This window comes from Cheilinus undulatus, linkage group 3 (assembly GCF_018320785.1).
Source record: "Cheilinus undulatus linkage group 3, ASM1832078v1, whole genome shotgun sequence".
Classification (NCBI taxonomy): domain Eukaryota; kingdom Metazoa; phylum Chordata; class Actinopteri; order Labriformes; family Labridae; genus Cheilinus; species Cheilinus undulatus.
This window is the reverse complement of record NC_054867.1, coordinates 31,366,037-31,388,921: the sequence shown is the minus strand read 5'-3', so window position 1 is coordinate 31,388,921 and position 22,885 is coordinate 31,366,037. Positions and strand designations below refer to the sequence as shown.

The 22,885-nt window shown below is 40.2% G+C and overlaps 1 protein-coding gene across 6 annotated transcripts in view; it reads right to left on the bottom strand.

Moving 5' to 3' along the window:
* Window positions 1-18,691, bottom strand: part of erc2 (ELKS/RAB6-interacting/CAST family member 2) — a 74,337-nt gene extending 55,646 nt beyond the window's left edge. For 4 of the 6 annotated variants that reach the window (XM_041782914.1, XM_041782918.1, XM_041782917.1 and 1 more), the window contains exons 1-4: window positions 18,621-18,691; window positions 16,619-16,711; window positions 14,624-14,824; window positions 3,151-3,960 (exon numbers count right to left, since the gene is read on the bottom strand). In XM_041782914.1, coding sequence (XP_041638848.1) covers window positions 3,151-3,825 — 675 coding nt within the window. In that variant the 5' untranslated portion in view covers window positions 3,826-3,960; window positions 14,624-14,824; window positions 16,619-16,711; window positions 18,621-18,691. Of the gene's footprint in view, window positions 1-3,150; window positions 3,961-10,433; window positions 10,590-14,623; window positions 14,825-15,498; window positions 15,681-16,618; window positions 16,712-18,620 lie in introns of those variants that run through there. The other 2 variants (XM_041782916.1, XM_041782915.1) reach the window with 2 other exon arrangements.
* Between the last annotated feature and the right edge of the window lie 4,194 nt (window positions 18,692-22,885).

The window sequence follows — 22,885 nt, the reverse complement described above, 5'->3', positions numbered from 1 at the left end:
CATTTTGTTTTTTGTGACACCTAATGTGCAGCACAGAGCAGAAAACATGTTACATCTGAGGCCCTGCACAGACAAAGCTGTGTCATATGGAAAGCCAGACCTCCATTTTGGGGATTGCATTGATGTGGACTGACTGGCTGGCTGAGCAGCAGTGGTCATGACTCAGACAGATATGGTACGCTCTAGCTCACACACACTTCCCTCCAGCAGCTCCTGTCCTGCTTCAGCACGACAAAATATCCCGCTGGATTCAAGTCCAACGCTTCAGTTTAGTTGCAGCCGGAGCAAGCTGCAAAGCTGCAGAGACCTTTAACTTACTATAGTGAAGCTCACCTGGCTGTTCATTTTTTTTTTTGTTGTTGAACAGCTTATTCTGTAAATTTACAGAACTTCTTCTTTTCTTCAAATGTAAAAAAGTGCCACAAAATTCCCAGATCTTATTTTTCACAAGATAAATAATGCATCGCATTTGCTCAAGCTAATTGAGGCCTGAAGCGTGTGATGCAATTGTAAAACAGGACAGATGCAATGATTGGCCTGAATCACTCCAGTATTAATGAAGCAATTTGCTCCAGTTAAGCCAGCCTCTAAAGCTAAGTTTACACTGAGGTACAGACACCTAACAGCACAGAAATCAAGATAGAAAAAGACCAATTATAGTAGCATGGTGCATCCGCCTTTTATTAACCCTCATACTTCATTAATGAACCCAACCGGGGGGTTATAAATATATGCAGCTCAGAGTGAGAGTGAACACTGATGGACAGAGCTGAGGATAAAAAAGTGTTCTCTTTGTGTGGAGCACAAAGGCATGAAAGCCTCCACTGTACAGCTTTCATATTCTTCTGGACAAATTCAGCTCCTACAGCGTGTGAAGCCGAGCTAAAAATACACACATGGATTCACACTGAGCTTTTTAATCGCACAGGACATAGAGAATAGGAGAAATGATGAATGGCTCAGGCCTTGTCTGTGGCACAGTCTCCTCCCAGACACTGTCCCTGCACATTTACATGAAACATTAAGATATAAAAGAGTCAAAGTACCTCTGGCTTTCCTTGAGGGATCGCCAGCAGGTAAAAACCCCCAGCAGCATGAAGCAAGCAGGAAAGCCTTTTAAAGTCCAGTCAAATCGCTAATGCCAATGTTACACACAGATGCAGACAACGAGGTCATACTTAAGGGTCATGATAATGTTATCCTGTGATGACCTTGAAGGTTGGAGTGACAGCGTCTGCCACTTTGAGTAATGGATGGCCTACTGGCTGCTCTGTAGTCGACAGCATCACTCAAGCAGACTGGCACAAACGCAGACACGCTGGAATAAAAAAAGCGCCATCAGCTGGCAAAATTCAACCTTTGTGATTCTTGAGGCGGTGAGCAAAATCGCTGCATCATACCACAGCCTGCCTCAAGAAGGCAAACAAAAACTGTGAGGCTCAAACCAGCAAGAAAAGAAAATGTGCTGACCTTTTCCACAATCTGCCTCAGTGTGTTGTGCACTTTCACTTCAGGTCCAAACACCAGTTATATAAAGTATGCTTTATTTTTAAAGTAGGCTAAATAGGGTTGTCATGGTAACATATTTTTAGAAATACATATGATTAGAGTACAAATGAAATTCCATTGATATCCTTTTGGATCCAAAAGCAGCAAAATAGAATTCCTTGACACCCAGTGTTGGATCATTTTAGTTTTTAATAACCCAAAAAATACAGGCATTGCACAGACTTGCTGGCAATGTTGCTATCTCTTTTGCCTGGGCAGCTTTTAGTTAAAAATATAACTGAAAATCTTTCAAAAGCTTTGTTGTTTCCAAAATAATCAATCACTAAATAACAGAGATTATATCTCATTTCAGTATCTAAATTGTTTCTAGATGGTCACGGATGTGTGCCAAGGAAAAAATGTGTCAAAATGTCTAAGTGCGAAAGCCTTAAGTGGACAAATATTAAATCTTACATGTGTTTTGGTTTGCTATATTATTATCATAACCAAATATCCATGCTTTCTTGGGAAAATTGAGAAGAAAGATGAATGTCTGCATGTTATTCTGTAATTATGTGATTTTTTTTAAACATGTTTTTTTTTTGTCCTGTCTGTTCATTTTTTCTATTCAGGGTCCAAACTGCTACATTTTTCCTCAATAAATCTGAGTAATTTAATGTTTTGTAAGGCAGTATTTCTTTTAAGGAGGAGTTGGTGGGTCCTGATGCCTGACCAATCGAGAACTACCGGTTTAATAAATCTGAGAGGCATTTAGAAGGAAACATAACTACGCCTCAAGTAAACGATGACCATTGATCCATTATGAACTGGACAACAAAAGGTAAGGTTTGGATGGTTTCATCTTATTATTTCAAAAAACATTTTCTACTTTGGATAGATGATTTGACCTATAGTAAAAAATGTAGTCGATTTTACATTTTTTTAGGCTTAGTCAGAAAGTATAGCAATATCTAAAGACAGTGAGAGTTAGGTGAACAGAGGTAGACAGTGAGAGACGATCAAAGTCACAGCGTGTGAGAGAAAAACTATGGGAGAGGAAGACAGAGAGAGAAAGGAAGTGTTTAAGCATCCTTGACATTTGTCTCTGGGCCTTGTGCCTACTGTTGTCAGTTACTGATTGAACTGGGCCATGAATTGCACCCCTATACTGAAGCAAGCAAAAATATAAAACCTCCTGGCATCTCACACTTAAGGGCAAAACTGATTTAAACTGAAAAAGAAACTAAAATAATCAATCTTTGCTAGAATGTGTATAGAAGTCACAACCAAACTGAGGTTTTCACTGACAAATAAGTGGGTAGTAACATGGTTCCAAAGCTCATCATATTAGCTCTGATTTTAGGTTATAGACAAGCAGATTGAAAGGTTTAATATTTCCTGAGGCTCGAGTAGTCTCTCTGACATTGATTCTGTACAGGAGCACCAAGCAGCAGAGTATCTGTTAAATATTAATGTTTGCTAAGAACTCTTTCCAGAAAGGTTTCCACAAGTACTCAAAACACGTGAATGTATTTCTTGGACTGAGGATGACAGCGGTCTACAGCAGAGAAGGAAATGGTGACAGAAAAAAAGAAAACAGGCTAGCAGGTGAAATTCACTGCAGTAAAGAGTAGATTAAGACTAAAGAAAGACTAGTCTCACCTGGTTTTCCTCATGAGTGACTCTCATCTGCTCCTTGAGGATGGATGTGCGAGCAGCCTCTTCTTTCCTCATGATCCTCTCTTTCTTTAGCTCAGGACTCCAGAAGCTCTTGATGCTGTTTGTGGAAGATCCCAACTTACTGTCCTTCAGGTCAAGCTCTCTGCGCAGCAGCTCATTCTCTCTCTGCATGTCCCTGAGCTGGGCCTGCATCTCCAGCAGCTCCCCCCCACTGCCCCGCACCGCCTGCCTCAGCAGGGCAGAGGGCACCCCCTGGTGGTGGTGGGGGTGCAGCATGGAGAGGGAGCCCAGGTCACTGTAAGACAGCAGGTCAGCATGGTGAGGCAGCCCCACTGAAGCGATGTTGGGACTGCTGCCCATGGCTGTAACGCGGCCCCCGTACATGGCCCGGCTGGTGGCGCGACCCAGAGTCATGGTGCCTCTAGGGTAGGTGGCAGTGGAGCCCACGCCCTCGTGGTCGCTCAGGTACATGGGACCCGAGGTGGCGTAGGCAGCATTGAGGGACTGGATGTTCTCCATGGAGAGCGTCTTGCCCCCCGCACCACCCCCGCCCCCGCTGTTGGCCCTCCGATGGCCCAATCTGGGGGACCTTGGCAGGCGCGGGGACCGTGCGGGGCTGCTCTCGATATGGCCTACAGCTCTGGCACTGCCGTACATGTCCTGTGAGTCAGCGGTGTAGCCACCAGAGGGTCCTTAACGGGAGCACGCTGAAATGAGGCTGCTCTGACTCTCTGAACCGTACATGGGCGCCTTATTTCATGCTTTAAAAGGTTGAGCACATCAAAGTCAGATCTGAGGAAACAGGAGAGAAGCACCTGTTAGATGAAGAACAACTTTGTCAGATGAAAGGCACAAAAATGGGATGAAATTCAAAGAGCAAATCCTTTGAGACAGAGCAGACTAAAACAAACAGAGCTGGCCAGCAAGATGCAACAAAAGGAGGGATAAATAGTTCACTTAGCTTAAGGACTCTATTAGTTAACATCAGCAGCAAACTGTCACATTGTGCTTGGCTCCTATTTCAAATAGCCTGAAGGAATTTCCCAGCATCATCCTGGATTTCCCACTGGCCGAGATTTATCTACATCCCATTACTGCTGCTCAAAGAGGCCAGGATATCAGTACAGCTTAACAACCTCAAAGTAAATCAGCTAACTAATAGCAAATAAAAGACAGATATTCATATCTTGTATGAAAACATAACTGATGGCTGTCAATAATTGTGCATCAAGAATCAATTATGGTACTCAGTAAAATATGAAAGATGCTACCAAATGTAATCTCAAGCAAAAGTCACAGGTACATAATTACATGGCTGTTTTTTGATTGTTGGTGCAACATCTCTTGAACCAAGACTTGTACAATGGTGTCTGGGCCCCAATTTACAAGCTCCACAAAGCATTCTTTAAAGCCAAAGGTGGAAATTAACTAATTATTTGTATTCAGATTTCTGTAATTTAGTATTTTCTATTCTCACAGTGTTCTTGCAAAGAAGGAATTATACTGTACAACTCCTCAGTAGCTACTCAGTACTGAGAGTAATCTTTAAAGTTAACCCTTCTTTACTTTTACTTGAGTAGACTTATAGACTAGCACTTGTACTGAAGTAAATTTTAACCAGAGTAACTGTATTTTTACTCAAGTACTGTAGTCATGCACTTTTTCCACCATTGTTTAAAACTGGAAAGACAAAAGCAATGAGCATGAGTGAAGGTCTGTAGAGATTACAGATGTGCTTTGAAACAGGAAGAAACTGAATGAAGGGGAAATTTACAGTGCATCTAATTCAGAATTTTAATGAAAATGTCATTACACACCATAGACCCCGTGGGCTAACAAGGAGAAAAGGAAATGAAATCTTCAATTTTTAATGTCTAATTAATGGTTCTACCACCTTTAATAAATCACAGCCTGAGATATAATAAAGCTTGAGATGAGATGTAACGGCAACATTTACTGCTACATTGTGGTAGAAAGGTAAAATACAAAAAAGTGTTTGACAAAGAGTTGACGACAAAGACACATGCCGAGGCTGTGAATGTCACAGGCTGTTTGGTGATGAATAACCTTGGCCATCTGTAAGGAAAAATGACACTCCTCCATTAAAGTGAACTTTCAGACTTTTTCTCCTCCATTGACACTTGCTGCTCAGAGCCAGTTGCTATGGTGACAATGCCTGGGCTAACAGAGATAAAGCATGTTAATGGTCTGAAGTAACACTAGCCTAAGTTTCCAAAAGGTTATAGGGAAGAATTTAAGGTGGTGTTTTATTCAGCAGTGTCAAGGTGACATTACAGTTCCAGAGCGACATGTCTAAGGATCCTAAGATTTCATTTCATGCATATTCCAGTGTTTGCCTTTTGGGAAGAGTGGGAATGACATCTTGTGGCACGGCACTGGATGTCAACAGGTCTCTTCGCGGTATGAAATCAAGTGAGATTTTTGATGACAGGAACCCTCAGCTGCACTCAGTGAAGCATCGTGTCAGTGGGAATGGAGCCAGGAACAATCTTTGCAGCCTGGCAGAGGAGGTCAGACAGCACACAGTCAAATATGTTTTTACTTACAAAAAGCAAACTTTGTGTCGAAATGGGACTGTACGATCACAAAATGGTAGAACAAATCAAGAAGCGTTCTAAACGCCTGCAGAGAGCATGTGTAAAAGGTGTAAAATAATTCCTTTTTCCTCCACTTCCCCTGAGAGGTAAATTAAAATTACATTTAAACACACACATATGCAACAACAAATACTGCAGCTCTTATCTACAGTGGTCAGCTTGTTACAGCAGGTCTGTGCAGTCTGGTTCAGGAGCAAAACAAAAAGTGAATTAAACACTGCAGACAAAGAAACAAACACATCTATAATAAATATAATTAACCACCTGTGCATCCAGTCCACTGAGGCTCATAATGTTTGTTTAAAGTGAAAATGCTTCAGCTCAGAGCGGGGTTGAGCTGAGGTTTGTAGTGTAAAGCATCTTTCAGTCAGTGTTTTTTAAGATCTTCTTGTAATGAGTAAGTTTTTCTGTGTCTGGCAGATGTCGGCATAGTTTAAGAAGTTCTGTTAAAAACAGTGATTCAGGCGCTGACTCTCTGGCCTCTTCGTACCTCTTTAAGTCATATTATCCTGCCCTGAAATGGGCGTATAGAAATCGTGTTTGTCAGGCTCCTTATTAATGCTAATGCATCCTCCTAAGTGGTAGTCGGCTTTAGCCATGATTCACTTTAGCTGCCTTTGTAATTTTTGAATAATGGAAAAACCATGTGATGAGGGAAAAGTTTCAAAAATGATGCCAACTGTGCTGGTGGGCCAGTGATCTGGGATGAGTGCCATGTGACTGAAACTTCCCTGCTTTCATCCCAGCTGGGGATCTTTGCTGTCTGTCCTCTCCCTCGCTTCTTGTGTTTCCTGCCAATACTCAACATGAGCTATTTAATAAATCCAGAAATAATTACTTGACAAAACTGTGATGACATATGCCAAACAGAGGAACAAGGCGCTGTGATGAGGGCAATTGTAAACACAGTGCTGCTAAAGATATACTTTTTTTTTTTTTTTTTTAGTAAAAAGACTTCCACACAGGAAATAAACCCAGGGAACTTTTGCCTTTGAACGTCTCAACAATAAAAGTAACATCTTTTGTTTTTTGACTGTCAAACAAATACAAACATCCTTGAGCAGTGGTTCACAAATTGTGTGGCAAGGCACACTGATGTGCCTAGAGACAAGTTTAGGTGTGCTGTACAACAGTACAGTCATTCGAGAATTAAAATACCGAGAGATGTTTCAATGAGAATATTTTGTATGGATATGAATATGTGTGCCTTGGGATTTGGTTTAATCTCAGGTGTGTTTTGGGTAAATAAAAGTTAAAATCAGCCATTCTAGAGATTAGCTGCCCAGAGCTTTAAGCATTAGAAACATTAAAATACATGGTTACTATCAAAGAAGTTAAAGTATATAGCTGCAGTGTTTTTTTATATGTCCTCTATTTTATCATTAAAGAATCAACCTTTATTTAAAATGCCCAAGTAATGTATCAAAATAATGACTTTTTGGCTCCAGCAATTATGGGTTTTTACTCTTTTTTAATTTTGGAAAAAAAAATATATGGGTGGATATGTCCTTTATACAACTGAAAGTCATAATTGCAAAGCATTCAGGTCTATCAAAAAATGTTTAAACTAACTCCTGTTGTACTGAATAGGCTATCAATGTTTCGGGTTAGGGTTAGGAATGGTCATCTTATTGGATCAGCTCTGTTTCTTCATAGGCTCTCTCACCAACAATTTTAAAGTGCCCAGGGCATGTTTGTGATCTTTTATAACTTTCAGTGTGGTATTGTTTTCTGTAAGGAGAGCTGCTGCTCCAAGTGTCTGTGAGATTAATTTTTCCGCGATGAAAAATCTCGCCAGATCTCATGGCACCCCTATACACCCCTACCAGCAATCCAAAATCCAGACTATTTTAATAGTCAATTATTTTTTAACAAGAGATGCACTGATTGCAAATGTATTTAGATGTTTTCTTCTCCATGAAATGTCACTGGAACATACAGTATTTATCTTACTAACTCCATGATGCTGATCTTTCCCAGAAAGCGTGTAAGACTCTTACACTGCCAACATTTTCTTTCATGTTTGACCACAACATCATTCTGTCTGGCAAAAAATCTCTCCTATGAGTCAACAGTAAGATAAGCTAGCTTTTTAACATATGGCACAAGAGATACACACCAGCTACTGACATCAGCACATGCCAAATTATGAGCTGGTGGGCCAATGTTTGTATTGTAGGTACATCGATATTTAAAAAATTGAAATTGACTCTTTGTTGGCTCTCTAATAGGTCCAGTGATCTACGAATCAGAGAGTTCCCTCTCTTAGCATAGCTACATCCAGTAAGGCTAACTTTTTCACCCGGGTTAACTATTTTCACTGTTTTGCAGTGAAACTGTTGCTTCAACATGGTTAAAAAAGTGTGCCTAGGTGGTCTGGAAGAGTGACTCAGACAGCCACATCTTAGTGCAGAAGTATTTTTACTCCTATTTCCTAAATTGAGGGTAAGCTATGAAATGCCCTCTCTGGTTTCGACTCTGTGGACGACCACATTGGCAATTTAACTAACTGACAATGGCATAGAATACTTACAGAAGCTTAATGGTATGAGAATAAACTGAATCCTGACAATTTAATGTTCTCATAAGTTGCTGTCACTAACTTCACTTACAGGAAAACTTACTGATTTAAATTAAACCAGCATTAACGTTAATTAACAAATTAACATTAATCTTGGTCTAATGTGGAAGATCAGAAAGCCAAAAACATCTTGCTCCTTTCTTTAAGCAAAAAAACACTTTGCAGATGTGCCACAGGGGGGCAGCTAATGCTAGCCAACATCACTAGCATCTGACATCTTGCAAGTATTTAAGGCTTTCAAGTCATCTTCAAACAAAGTGGGTCGGGACACAAAAGTGGGAAAAAAAGACAAAGCTCATTTCAGTGGGTTGCCAATGTGTGCATGGAAAAAAAGTGGCAAAAAGTCAATGTACAGACTACAGAAGCCTTAAGTCAACAGACTGAGTTAGCACTCCTCCACTATGGATTGGCTAATCAGTCATTTGACTTATAGAATAATAGAATAAACAGCAATAGCACAGTGGACATCTGTGAAAAAATCAATACAGCATTCAAACATCCTTTACAGAAACATTCATGTTCTACACCATCTTTCTCCAAGTATCACTGTGATCAGTTTTAAAGCTTCAAAGCACATTTTTTCAATAAACTGTGCAGAGAAATGGCCAAAATGCAATAAGACAGGATCATGTGATTGCAGAATAAGTGATATTATTGGTGCACCAGGAGGCATGCCAGCTGAGAAGGCCAATTGTAATCCTCCTCCCCTCCCCCACCCAGCAGTTAACTTTACAGAGAATTCTCAAGAATACACATGGGAGTGACGCGGTAAACAGACACTCTGCATATACCATCATCAATCCTTCAAAAAAAAACATAAGAGGCACAGATTTAAATTATTCACTTCTGATCCCTGCAATCATTTCTTACAATTTCATTTCTGGTTTGTACTGCATGCAGCTTTTTGTTGCTGTCATTTGCATTAATTTCTGACCAGATGTCCTACCCTGCCTGCTCAGGTTTAAGCTTAGCATCACAGTTATCAGAACTTAAAAACCTGTCAGCAAATGTCAGAACAGACCACTAAAGAGATGATCACTGAGAGCAGTGGTGCGTTAACAGAGCAGTGGATACAGATGTTGTAAAGATTTCACCACAGGCAGTGTTGAGTTTATCTGTGAGGACACTGAGGCTGTTTTTCCATGAGGCCAACGTGACATTTTGAAAGCTGGAGTGCAGGCACTGTGTTCCCCTTGGATCAAAATTTTATTGAACAAGACTTCTTGTCTAAAGCAAAGATCTTTGACAGTGAGAACGTGCTTTTGAGGTCAGAACTGATGCCTAAGGCAAGCATAGAGGGTCAGTTCTCTATAAATAGCCGATGATAATACAGTTAAAAGAAGCATTCAGAGCAGTAGGTTACAGAGCTTCTTGTCCAAGTGCAACACATGCAGCTTCCTCATCACGTATTCTACTACAGAGTCTTAACGCCCTCATGCATCCCACTGATTTCAATGGTTGGCTGACTGGATGTGAAAATGTAAATGTGCAACTTTAAATGGCCTGTCTCACCATCCACACGAAGCAATTGCTAAACGATAGTGTTGCTTTAAATGGATAGTTGAATGAGAATAATGCTGAAAATCTTCAATACACATACAGCCTTTTGTTTTCGAATTAATAATAATTGTTGAAGTCTGCTAACTGATTAGCAAGCTGAATTACGTTTGATGCAGCACAGAAAGCACGATCGTGCAATTGACAGCTCATTGGGCCTTCATTTTCGATGGCTCCAGCGTGGTGTCCGTCGAGCACCAATGAAATATTAGTCTAACCCGCCGTGAGGAAGCCGACTGAAATCTCTATTTTGAAATACGGCGCTGCTCTATGGTTTCAAATCTGATTTAAGATGCAAATCCGCCGGTATCGAATGAACATTGACTGGCTGTGCCCAAGCAATCACCGACCACGAGAGATTTTTTTAAACGCTCATAGCCTGTGCCTTTTTCACCAGGTCGCTCACGAAACGCTCGAAAAACGAAAGGACACTACACGTATCCCCTTGATCATTTGCTCTATAATTGAACCGTCGAAGGACTCGGACTCAAATAAAGACACAAATGTACCTTGATCGATGTTAATTCCTCGCCTTCGTTGCCGATCTAGACGGCATCTTGTCGCCTCCATTCACCCCAGCAGCCTCTCTCAGCATCCTGCGCTGTCATTGGGCAGCGGACACGCTCTCTCTCCTCCTCTACACACCAGGGAGCAGCATCACCACTACAGCCCGGCTACTGACAGCGGCAGCTGGCAGGAGGGGATGGGCGGAAGAGATGCGGCTGAATCTCACAGCATCCTGGCGCTGAATGGGAATCATGTGCACTTTAAGTTAGTTTTTTATTCGAGCTCATATTTCGTTATTTCTCTTGGATTATCTCATTGGTGGAGGTTGCGCTGAAACCCGGAAACACTGTGGTGCAGTTACAGTATATTTCAAGATGGGTGGGTTTATTCAACATTATATGTGTGACTTGGATCAGTAGTCAAACCTGTGGGTAGAGCCAGAAGATTTGTTTCTTTACCCAAAGTAAGAACTCGCAGGCACCACTTCCTCCCACGCTGTTTCGTGGAGCTGCTCTGATTTAATGCGGTTGGTGAAATATGGTTGGTTAAATTGTTCTAAAATGAGACTTGAGTCTGCTAATCCCAGCGAGGGAGGAGACACGCCTGGCAGGCTCCACTCTGGGAAATAAAAGCCCACTCCTTGAGACATCCTGGCTTAGTACTTTCTTCTTCATTGTTTTTTCACATCTAATCTCCTTTTATGAACAGAGGGAACAGAAATTAACCAACTGCACCCACAAGGATGAAATAAAAACTTGTATCACATTAAGAGCTCAAGTTATCGCAGAGCAACTCATGACAAATCACTTGCTGCATCAACAAACACTCCACCAAGACTGCAATCTGTTATCTAATTGAAAAAATGGGCTTTTTGGATAGGAGTCATGTTATGGGAGCAGTTTTCTAAGACTTAAAGAAAAAACCTCTGGCAGTGTTTACCATGATGTGCTGCAATCCAAACTCCATGAATTTTCCTTTTTCTTATGGCTTCACAGTGGTTGGACTCACACCTGGTTGGAAGGGGGCAATGTGTCAGTGGCCGAAGTCCAAGTTATGCTCCAACAGCACTGGGGTACCCCAGGGGCTAGTTCTAGGTCTACTTCTATTTGGCTTTTATGTCAATGACAAATCTGAGACCTGTATGCATACGACACAGTTAGGAAGATCATTTAATGAAAGCTAATGATTGGTGCAATGACTCCTTGCATCTCTTACGTTAAACCCAGCTCTGCTCTATATGCACGCTATATTATCACATCTGTCATTCTGCATTACTTTCTGGTCCCAAGCCTTACAAACAACTTGAAATTGCTATTGCAATCTTGCATTAATTTTTAAATGTTCCAATAGTCTGGCTCCTTCTCTGTGTAGTGAAATTGCAACAAGTATGGCTGTCAGCATAAACACATTAATAACTATTCATTAATGTCCATAATTAGTGTATTTTTTTAACTGTATCAATTGTATGCTTTATTGTTGCTTATGGCACACTTTGGTGATGTCACTATAATGTCTCCCTGCAGCTACATATCAAACATCATCGGCACCTCATGTAATTAAACATTAAGCTTTTAACTATTCCCTTATTTTTCTTATTAATCCATTACAAGTTCTCTTTTACATTGTGAAGTTCAAACCACTATGTTAGATCCAACAAAAGTTGCTTATTTTCTTTAAAAGTAAAAACAGATATGTGTCCAAACAGGAAGCCAATTCCAACAGTGTAAGACAGAACAAAAATCCAAAATGAAACAAAAGCAGTTTTAAACCAAAAATAGTAGAACCTCAAAATCCAACAAAAGGGGAGATTAACTGCGACACAAATTCTGAGATTAATCACAACTAATAATCTTAATGGCCCGACAGCCCTTGGTATAAACATTGGGATTCCAAATGGATCAACACACCTGTTTTAGTAAACAGTAACTGATATACCTCTATGTGCAAAACTACGTTAAGACCATCTCTGTTACAGGGGTAAAGTAAAACTCATAGCTGAAAATGTAAAATAAGTTAAGGATTTTAACAAAGGTACTAAATCATGGCTGAATAAATAAAACATGCTTATGTGGCTGCTTTTCTATCTTAACTACTTACGATATGGCCATCAGAGGTGGAAAAACTACACAACTGTTGTACTCAAGTAAAAGTACAGTTACTCTGGTAAAAAAATTACTTAGTGAAGAGTAAAAGTACTGGTCTATAAAGCTACACAAGTATAAAAAGTATCTATTTTAAAGTTTACTTCAAGTGCTGAGTAGCTATTGAGGAGTTTTAAAGTAAAATATGTTTTTCTTTAGTAGCAAGAACAAGAGAATAGATTGCCAACTAGGCTGTTCAGGTAAAGTTACACCTCTATAAGAAGTAACATTAACCTGACATGACAGATGGATTTGTTTCACATATCCATCTGGTGTTTGGGAAAGGGCAGAGCCTTTGAAAAAAAGTTAGAGAGTGATTGGATGAACGTTCTGTCTGTTGCATCTTTATGGGCCAATCAGGGCAACAAAACACAGGACGTGCTACTGACGAGTAAACTTCATAGAGAACTGAGTAACATGAACCATGGCGTCTGTAGACATGTCAGTACACGACTTTTAAAAAGAAAACAACTCAGTGCTGTTCTTCTTTTGAAAAAGCAATGTTGTCAAGTTCTGATAAAACTGGTGCTTTAGCAGCATCCACGCAACTCATTTCCGCCATAATTGCACTGGCCTCTTCTCTCGGACGTGAGCTCAAGGACAACTGGGAAGCTGGTTAAGCAGACTTTCAAGAAAGTCTAATGGCAGAAGTAGAACTGAGTGTACACAAATTGAAACCGAAAGCAATCATAAATAACACCCTTATTTGATAAATAATAGGTTTAAAAAATAGGACAATAGTCTATTTTACTCATTTATGGAGCTCATAATTAAATCTTTGAACGGACAGACTGTTTTTAAGGACATTTATGTACCAGAATATTCTTTGCCTGGTTGTCTGGCATATTTCTAACTTTCTGGTTGCTAGGCAACTTTTGTGTGATGACAAGATGTGAGGCTGTAGCTTCTTATTCACCAAACAAACATGACAGGTAGTGATCTTCCCATCAAACATTGGGAAGAAAGCTATTTATCAAAATTTCCCATAACAAAAACATGTACAAAGTTTTAGTGGCAAACTAGAGTCTCAGCTCTTATGTCAAATATTTAGAAAACTACACCAAAAAAAGGTAAAGCAGGGAGTGTGGTGATGATGAAATGGTGAACCAGCTCTTCTCCAGCAATATCAGCCAGATTTGCCTTAGGTCAAATGCAGATCCAGTGCTTAGCTTTGACAGAGGAACTTCTGTCACAGCATGAATCAATCTAAACTCATGACATCATAAACTGTGACTCCACCATGAGGTGAGAATGTCCTTCATCAGAGCTCATACAGACAGCCCTACTAGCGTTCATCAACAGAGCAGTGTCCCCCTCCTGTCTTCCTCCTGCTCTCCCCTGCCTTCAGGCCTCCTTGAATTAAGGGGACTTTCTCCTGTTTAGCATGTAAACTCTGACGCTAAGCTAGCTTGACAGGGCCCAAAGGAGAGGCATCAGCATTTCTGTGTCCTCAACACAAACACACAGACTCTCTGACTCTCTCACAAATAGAGAGGATACGGGTACAGGAAGAGGCTCTCTGTGCTCCTTTTACTGAATACCATTCTCTTCTTTGTCCCAGTTACATTTACTAATTGATCTCTCAGTTACAGAACCTGGGTGGTAGCTGGTCAGACTACACCTGTTTAAAAAACATTAGAGGTTATGAAGAAGCGTGGTGTTTTTCTCAACAAGTTCATCTGAGATATGTTCATATGTGCCCGATAGATGGTATAAAAGTTCATAGCAACTGTGATGTCACCCTTGGTTTGTCAACTTTAGGTTTTGAGGCTTCAAATCTGGCAATGTGGCTGTCCACCTGTTAGATTTCTGGAGCTGGAGGTGACCATATTTGGTTGAGAGGGCAGCAGTTGAGTAACTCAAGCGAGACTGTGACCATTGCCATGGCAAGATAATCAAAAACAACCCCCATTTGATAAGTAAATAAACCCTAAGACCACTTCTTCAGGTGAAAACCTATAAGGACATTTAGTAGTATTGTTGATCAGTTAGAGCCCAAATTTTGACAATTGAGTACAAAAAATTGAAAGTCTACATTCTGTTATAAATACCTGTCCTCTACAAGTTGGCTGATCTGGTGACAGATGACTTATGGGTGCTGGCTTTTGTCTCCAAGGCCTCTTCAGTGACAGCTCACTTTATGGCAGCTCCAGTTTTGAAAGTAAATTTCCCCATTCCAATCCTTTGGAGTATCAGTAACACTAGCCGTCAGCAAAGCTCTGTGGATAACAGCGGGCTACACCAATCAGAGACTGAAAAAAGCCACAGAAAAAGAACTTGTTATTGATTGAAAAGGAAAATAAGGGAACTCTTAAAAGATAAAAGTTTGTTAGCACAAGATGAAGATGATTTTTGACTTGTTTCCTGATATTTTTAAAGTGAAATGAGACATTAGGGTGTAATGATGCATTTATTTTACATCACTGTGGCTGCAGGGAGATGCTGCATTTGCGTAACCTAAGTGCGCTGAAAGGGACAATAAAGCATGTGATAGCAAAATAATAAAAATGATAATAATAATAATGCAGTATTTACAGACCTTAATCAATAAATGGGATAATGCAAATATTCAGACAGATGGATTCTAAACTCATTCCAAATTGCTTACCAGCATTGAAGTGTCACAAATGTTTTCAAAAATAACTCTGGAACTTAATCACATTTTTAACCCAAAGCTGTTATGAAAGACACTGAGCACTGTCTTAATTAAACAATAACACTGGTAGTGTTTCTGTACAAACATTTTGCCAGTGTATTTGTGCAAGAGTTTGCTTGTAATTTTTTGGCTGTTAAAAAACAAGAAGCTATTCACTACTGGATGCCTAGGACTTGTTTTTTTTTTATGTGCCAATAGGCATGCTTGCTCATGTCTCTATCAGGTCAGGTATGGAAGCATGTGCCCGGTTTGGCACTTCACTGCATCAACCTTGGTCCTGTTCTGCTCTGGCCTCCTGATGGCCATCCTCCAGGCCTGGCCAGGCCCCCTATAGGTACGTATCCTCGCAGCTGCCCCCTCCATGATGCACGCAGTTGTCTGGACCAGCTGACCAGGTCCTGGGCACCCAGGTGCACACCAGGTGCCTGCAAAAGCATAGCTGCCGTTCCCATATCAGGTAGCTGACCCTTCCCATCCTTGCCCTCCTGCAGGAGCATGTCAGCATTAGAAAAACAGTCTTGCTAATGAAAATATAAGCCAAAGAGGAGTTGTCACAAAGGAGTCCAGTTGGCCCCCTCTGGTCATCAGTCAACGTCCAGGCCACACAAGAGTATTGCAAGACCAGGAGGACCAAGGATCGAAAGATGCCAACTTTCATTCACATGCTTTGATACCAGGAATGTCACACCATCTTGTTTAGTGAACCCATTGCCCAATCCATGAGTCCCAGTCTGAGGTCGATCTCAGCCTCACAGTCAGTGGATTGATGGATTACACTGCCAAGGTAGATGAACTGCTCCACAAACTCCATGCTCTCACCATTCACAGACACAGAATTAATGGCAGCATCCAGGATATCCCCAAATTCCTGGGACTTTGTTATGGCCCAGGAGATGTGTATTCCCAATGCTTCAGCCTCCTCACTCAGTAAGAAGAGCCCCCATAAGGACATCTACAGTCCCCGCAAGGATCACAGCACTGTCACACACAAAATGCTAGAGCAGCCATGTGCTGAAGTAATAACATCTGAGCAGATTCCAGTGAGATTTTAGGTAAGTGGAAACTCCTGCAGAGAGAATATACAGTCAGTTAGATAACTTTAGAGAGAAGATTAGACCCCTGTACTGTCATAAATAATCACTGCCCCCTCAGCTTTCAGCAAATTACAACTATGGGTTTATCGACAACAACAATTTTAGAGAAAAGGATTTGGCATTATACACAATCCCTCTTGCATACCTCAGTTGTGTTACACTCACGCTCCTGTCCTCCCCCGTATACATCTAATGCTGCTCTTCAAAAACCATGCCTGTGGGCTCTTTAAGGTTGACTTCAGACTAAGTAGTGCTCAAAACTGATTAAAATAAACTTCCACTGAAGTGCAGCCTACCTTCAATATGAGCAGTGCAAGACAGGATGCAGCCTCTCCTCATCTCTGCAGCTGCAATTAAATGTGGGTGCAGCTCATCTGTTTCCAGCTGTTCTGGTGAAGGAAGAGCAAGTGCCAAAACAATGTTCAATAACATGTTTAACATTATTTTACAGAGAATATGTGCAATGTTTAAATCCTAGTAAACATAGATTTAGTACTTTTGGGAACCAAATTAATCAAGTGTGTGTGCTGGATCCACATATAGATAGTTTAAGCCATTGATGGAGCTTCAAGAAAACTACAGCTTGCCATGTATGATTTAATTTGTAAATAATGGCTACACACTGCTTTTTTTTGTTTAATATATGCTGGTCAGTTTTTCCTAGGTAAAGTAAGACGAAGGGTAAACCAGCTGTTTGAATCCCAAACATGAAAAAGGTGGGCATAAAGAAACAGCATAGCCAGCTTAGTGACAGGCTATTAAGCAGCTGGTTTAAAGGCTAATGCAGAACATGATAAGCTATAAAAACAATACAGACACACCGTCAGCTTTGACGTTTTCTCTTACAGAGCATAATTAAATTCTATATAATTTTCCTCTCCATGCAGTGACTAATGAAGATATTCACACTTCATACTGGCAAACAATCCATGATTTTTTAACTCTTTGATTCCAGCATTAACTGTTTACCGGATATTACTGTGAAGATGGTATTCAGATGTGTCTTTACTGAACCATCTGCCTGTATTATGACAAGCTTGGAGGAGATTTTGGGTATAAGGAAATAGTTTTCTGTCGGCATGATGATATGTTCCTTCAAAGTTAGATAGTAGGTGTGATACATCACATGATGTAGGTGGAAAAGGAAAGGGAATATGGGTCTTCAATTGTCATTTAAAAGATGTTTTTCTCTTTCTGAGGAATCAGGGTGGTTATATATTGTTCTATTTTTTCTAGAAGATTCATAGGGAGTCTCAGGGATGTAAAATGTTGTTTTATCAGTTTTTGACAGGGGTGACTTAAGATTTTTCAAAGATTTTAGAGTTGCCTTGACAGAAAAAAGTTAAGAAAAGGCTGCTTTAAAGTATGAGTTCAGCTGGTATGGCTCAGCTGGTAGGGGGCGCCCATATATTAAAGCTACAATTCTCAACACACTGTTCACAGGGTCTATGTCCTGTCTCAGTGTATGTTTGGTACATTTCATCCCTCACTATCTCTCCATATTTCCTGTTACTATTTTGCTGTCTTATTCAATTAAGGCAAAAAGCCCCAGAAATAATCTTGGGGAAAAAAATGTTATTGTTTTAAAGACTTAGGTTGTTTTATTTTTTCCAATCCTTACGTTTTAATGTGTGTTTTAAGGACTTAAATTTTGGGTCCTAATCTGCATTTAAATATCAGTATCCATAGTGGTCCAATATCCTACACCCCTAGTTTATTTTTTTTAACTGTTTTTCTGATGCAAACAAAAGCATATATTTTTTGCTCTGTCTTCTAACTGCTTTGTCTTAAGCAGTTAAGAGCACTATTGGTCTCGTTTCTTTAAAACAAACCCTTCTTCTTTTCATAAGTAAATGTTTATGCTTAATATTTTGATCAATAAAAATATGAAGCAGCAGTCCTTAATGGTGTAGCTTGGTGCCTGTGGTGGGGTGGTGGAGAGAAAGCTCATCCCCATCAATCAATTCCCCCCTCACAATTTTAAAAAGCACATCTCATGCGGGATCTGGATCTTACCGTTCACATTTAGAGTCGGCGCTTTGAATTGCCTCGTTCACCAACTACACATCAATACTTTAAGGCTTTCTCGGTGTCTATGGGTGTAGAGGTGAGTACTTACAAAGGAATGCTTATTCTGGTCCTAAATCCAGCACTAGTCCAGTCATATTCCTCCTTTTTGAATCTCTATGTCATTTTAATTAGCTTAACACACTTGTTAGCAGCGTTAGCTTGGCCTGCTAGTATCCGTAACGGTTTCGGGCTACCCACCACGTTCAGTTAAGATTTTCTTTCTAGTACCTTCCTTCACACGGCCTCGACTTCTCTCCGTCGATGCCTTTCCCACAGGCTAACAAGTCTAACAAGGAGACCAAATCGTGTTCCACAGAGTAAAAGAGGTGTGGTACTTGATTAAGTTGTGTCGCCATCTAGTGCGAACTGCCTGGTCCAGGTGGCAGGTGTTGCTGCAAGACGTTTAGCAGGCGAGTGTTGATGAGTTCTTATGCACGGCGTAGGCACATCAAAAAGATGGAAATAAGGACTATAAGGTTAAACTTTTTGTAATTTCAGTCAAACTCCGAAGAAATCTCCATCCTCGTCAGGATAACTTTTTTTGTAATCAATGTACGGTGAGTATTTTCTATCTCATTCAGGAGGAGTGTGCTCGTCTGTCGGCGAGGTTGGTGGTGGGGTTGTGGCAGGTTTACATGTAAGCAGAGTTGATCACTGATTTTAAAATGCACATTTTTGAGTACATGTTGAAATTAGTAGTTTCACTTCTTCTTAAATAAGATATACCCAGAGTAACTGTAATTTTACTTGAGTACTTCAGTATATTCCTGTAGTATTTCTGTCTCTATTGCACTATGCAGGTAGTGAGAGAATCATTCCACATCGCATCCTAAAACAGCTGTCGTACACAGCAAAAACTTAAGTGTGTGACAGTCTGTAACTCAGTCTTTTACCAAACTTCAGTATCCTGCAGTCCAGTTTGAGACCTGAAAATCCTCTGGGGGCCACCAAAACCCCTCTACAACTATAACATGTAACAATACTCAAATATTTACCTTTTTTGTTTAATGTATTTTCATTCCATAACCAGGGAATTTTGATTCAAATGCTTTGCTTATAGAGACATTAATATTAATCAGACAGTGTTTCAATCAATTAGACAGTTCAATTAATTTTGTTTGGATGAGGCACCTGCAAAGACACTTGAAATCTTCTTTTGTACTGTTTATCCCTGTAAACATACGTTGTGGCCCAACAAACTCTGTCCTAGTAGCATTAATATCTCTAGACACTGATAAATTTGTAGAATACTTAAGTGTGTCACCAGTTAATCCATCACCAATTAAACTGTGACACCAGTTATATCTGACAAAATAATTGTAAAAAGGTGATATGAGTTAAAACCTCTCTCTTCATTCTGAGTTAAACGATCTTCAGTGATTTATTAAAAGTATGGCTTCTTCTAATGTTGATTAAAGTCAACCAATATAGCATCAAATCTTCCCCTTTGCATCACTGTGGCCTTAGTTATTTTTCTTCCTCTGAGACAGTGATTTAAGTGTATTGATCTTTTTTAAGGCAAAGGTCCATGAAAAACCCTTTCGAAAGCATCAAGGCCTGGAAAGGGATTGTTTCATTATCAAAGGATTGCACATTGATTATACCGTCTTTAGTCTTCTCAACCAAGCAGATTAAGAGTGTGAGTGACAGGTGAGGGAGAAATGCCTGAGCAGTTGGTTTTCCCTCGACCCCATTCGTTTGTCATTTAGCTCAGCAGTTTGATGGATGTGGACATATTTGGGACTTGCAGCTGTGCTCTCTGCTGACCTCTTGTGTCGGGGCTAAAACACATCCAAGTCATGTAAAGAAGCTTCTAAGTCACTGAATGGATTGTGTTTAGATTACAATCCTACATAAGAAAATATTCTTCCCTGTTGTGTCCTTGGAAGAAGTTTAAACATATGGGCGCTTACAGGAAATGTGTAAGTTTTGAAGTCATCACATCATTCCTACACCAGTGTGAGTCAGCTTTTTTCCGAGAAACAAGCTTGAATATGGTGATGTGCTCTTCAGCTGTGACAGTGACAAAAATTTAATGAATTGAATGTTCTTCTGGTCACTCTCTACTTCCTCTCTCACACTTCCCATCATTTCAGGGTGAGTCACTAAACCTTCCTCTGAGGTCATCACTGACGGTTTAAGGAGAAGCTAAGGATGGTTGCAAGCACCTCAGTTATGATTTCATGGGTTGCATTAATGCCTTTACTAAGAGGATGTGCAGGTTGAGTGATCTATCATCAGGGCTAATACTGACAAACCATTAATCAACCAGCTTTACACAAGCATTCACCTGCTCTGAAAGACATGTAATAGCTCACTATTGCATGGGATAAAATAGAGAAGATTGTCTGTAAAGAAATATATGGATATATGACCCCTAACAGTAAAAGAGGAAGGTGCACGCCAATTTTATACATCATCTTGATGTTAAACATGCCCCATTAGATTGACCTGAAGGGAAAAAGGTTGGACACCGGTGCTGTAGAGTTGGCTGCTGCAGAGACAAGCAATAAATCTGTGTTAGAGGAAAGATTGAGCACTTAAGACTTCACAACCCTGTCATTGAAGGGTCGTAGCAGTTAATAGAGGACTTTGAGTGGTAATTTAACCTTTGTGCACCTATGTCGCAATAATATTCCTGAAGAATATATCTTGTATGATGTCCACTGCTTGCTTTCTTGGAAAATTAACAGAAGAAAGGCAAGGGCCTGTTAGTATGGTACAGCCTGTAATGGCTTTTTCAAAGGCTAATACTTATGTATTTATTTTGATTTCTAGCCTTGAATTCACAAAAAAGGTCTTTTTATGAAGCAAAGTCATCTCTGGTTTGATTTCTGTTCTTTTCATGGTGCACAGACCAACCGCTTTAAAGAAACCAGTGACCTTCTGAGAGCTGCATAGCTGGGTTAAAGTTCAGTTTAATCCTTTTACATCACAGCTTTGCTGTTGAATATGTAGACCGTGCAATTATATTTGACCATTGCTAATCCAACTCAGGATAAGCATTAAGGATAGCATTACATTTAATGTAAGGGCTCATCCTGTACGCATCGACTCTCTTCTCCTTGATGATGTTGTTTGTTATTTTTCATCTTAAGGTATTCCTTAACTACTCTGATGATTTACTCTTAGCTTTATGAGTGGTTTTATTGTATGCCAGAGCCGGGTAAAAGTCCCGATGTTTTGGATTCAAACAAACATTTCCTCTGCTCCAAGATCCTACATATCGCTTCTTTAAAAGTGTCATAAATCAGTTTATTTTGACAGACAACAAGCTAATATGTTCTCTGTATATTTTTTCTATCCTATTAAGCCAAAGCCCACTGCCCCAACTCAACATTTACAACAGTGCATGCCTCTAAGAGTTTTCCCTCGGACTCTTCTCCTGAATTTTTTTGACAAGTAGGAGAAAATATTAACCTGTGTCTTTCCCCTTTGTCTATCAAGCCTCCAGTTCTGTCCCTAACCAGATGAGGGCAGCCAAGGTCTGCAGATGTGAGTGTCGATGCCTTACCCAGTGGGAGAGGGCTGTAGAAGGAACTGTGGATGGTGGTTTCGACCCTGGCACTGTAGCTCTACGCTTACCATCAAGCGCATAACAGGGACAAGTCAACCTGCAGGTTCAGTCTGCTGATAATGTTAAGACCAGATCTGTACTGCAGTGGACAGAAGGGGTAGGTTAGCTAGTCCTGCTGTTGCAGTGGTGGAGCAAAGACACATATGCAGCATTGTATATGAGGACCACAGGGATCAATACATGATACAACAGCCAATGAAAATGCACTTATGCTTAAAAAGGTCTATGACCCCAGACTTCATGAAACAGCTTACAAATATAAACACATTTGTTATAATGAGTATTGGAAGGCATTTTTTTCTGGCAAACAATACTGAGCCCCTGATTGACTCTCATGTGAATTACATACAATGTCAACATTGAATGCTAAGCATTCATTGGCCCTCGGGACAAATGTTTTTTTTAGATTTGAAATCCAAGATCTTAGTATCCTTCAAATACATCTGTGCAAACGAAACAACCAAAAATACTGCTCTCACATGAGTTTCACTTCATCTCTGATAGAAACTCAGCTACCACTAATAGGAGAAGAGCCAGTTTAGCTGAAGGAATAGGAGTATTCACACACAATCACCATTCATAGTCATACAGCTCAAGACTTAATCAGTCTCATATTCAAAAAAATGCACACAGGTGTTACTGGACATGTTGCATTGTGGGTATTGTAGGATTGTGCAATGAGTAAAACTTAATCACATTAAACAATCATGACTCTGATTCTTCTTCCTTTTTAAAGATTAATTAGGGGGTTTTGCCTTTACTAGATAGGATAACTGAAATGACAGGAAACACTGGGATAGAGAGTAAAGGAAGACAGTGAAATAAACAGCACCAGGATTGAAACTTGAGCCAATGAGCCAAAGTATAGTGAAGGGGGCATCTGGGGGGATACCTGGAGAGATGGTGCAAGGGCCTG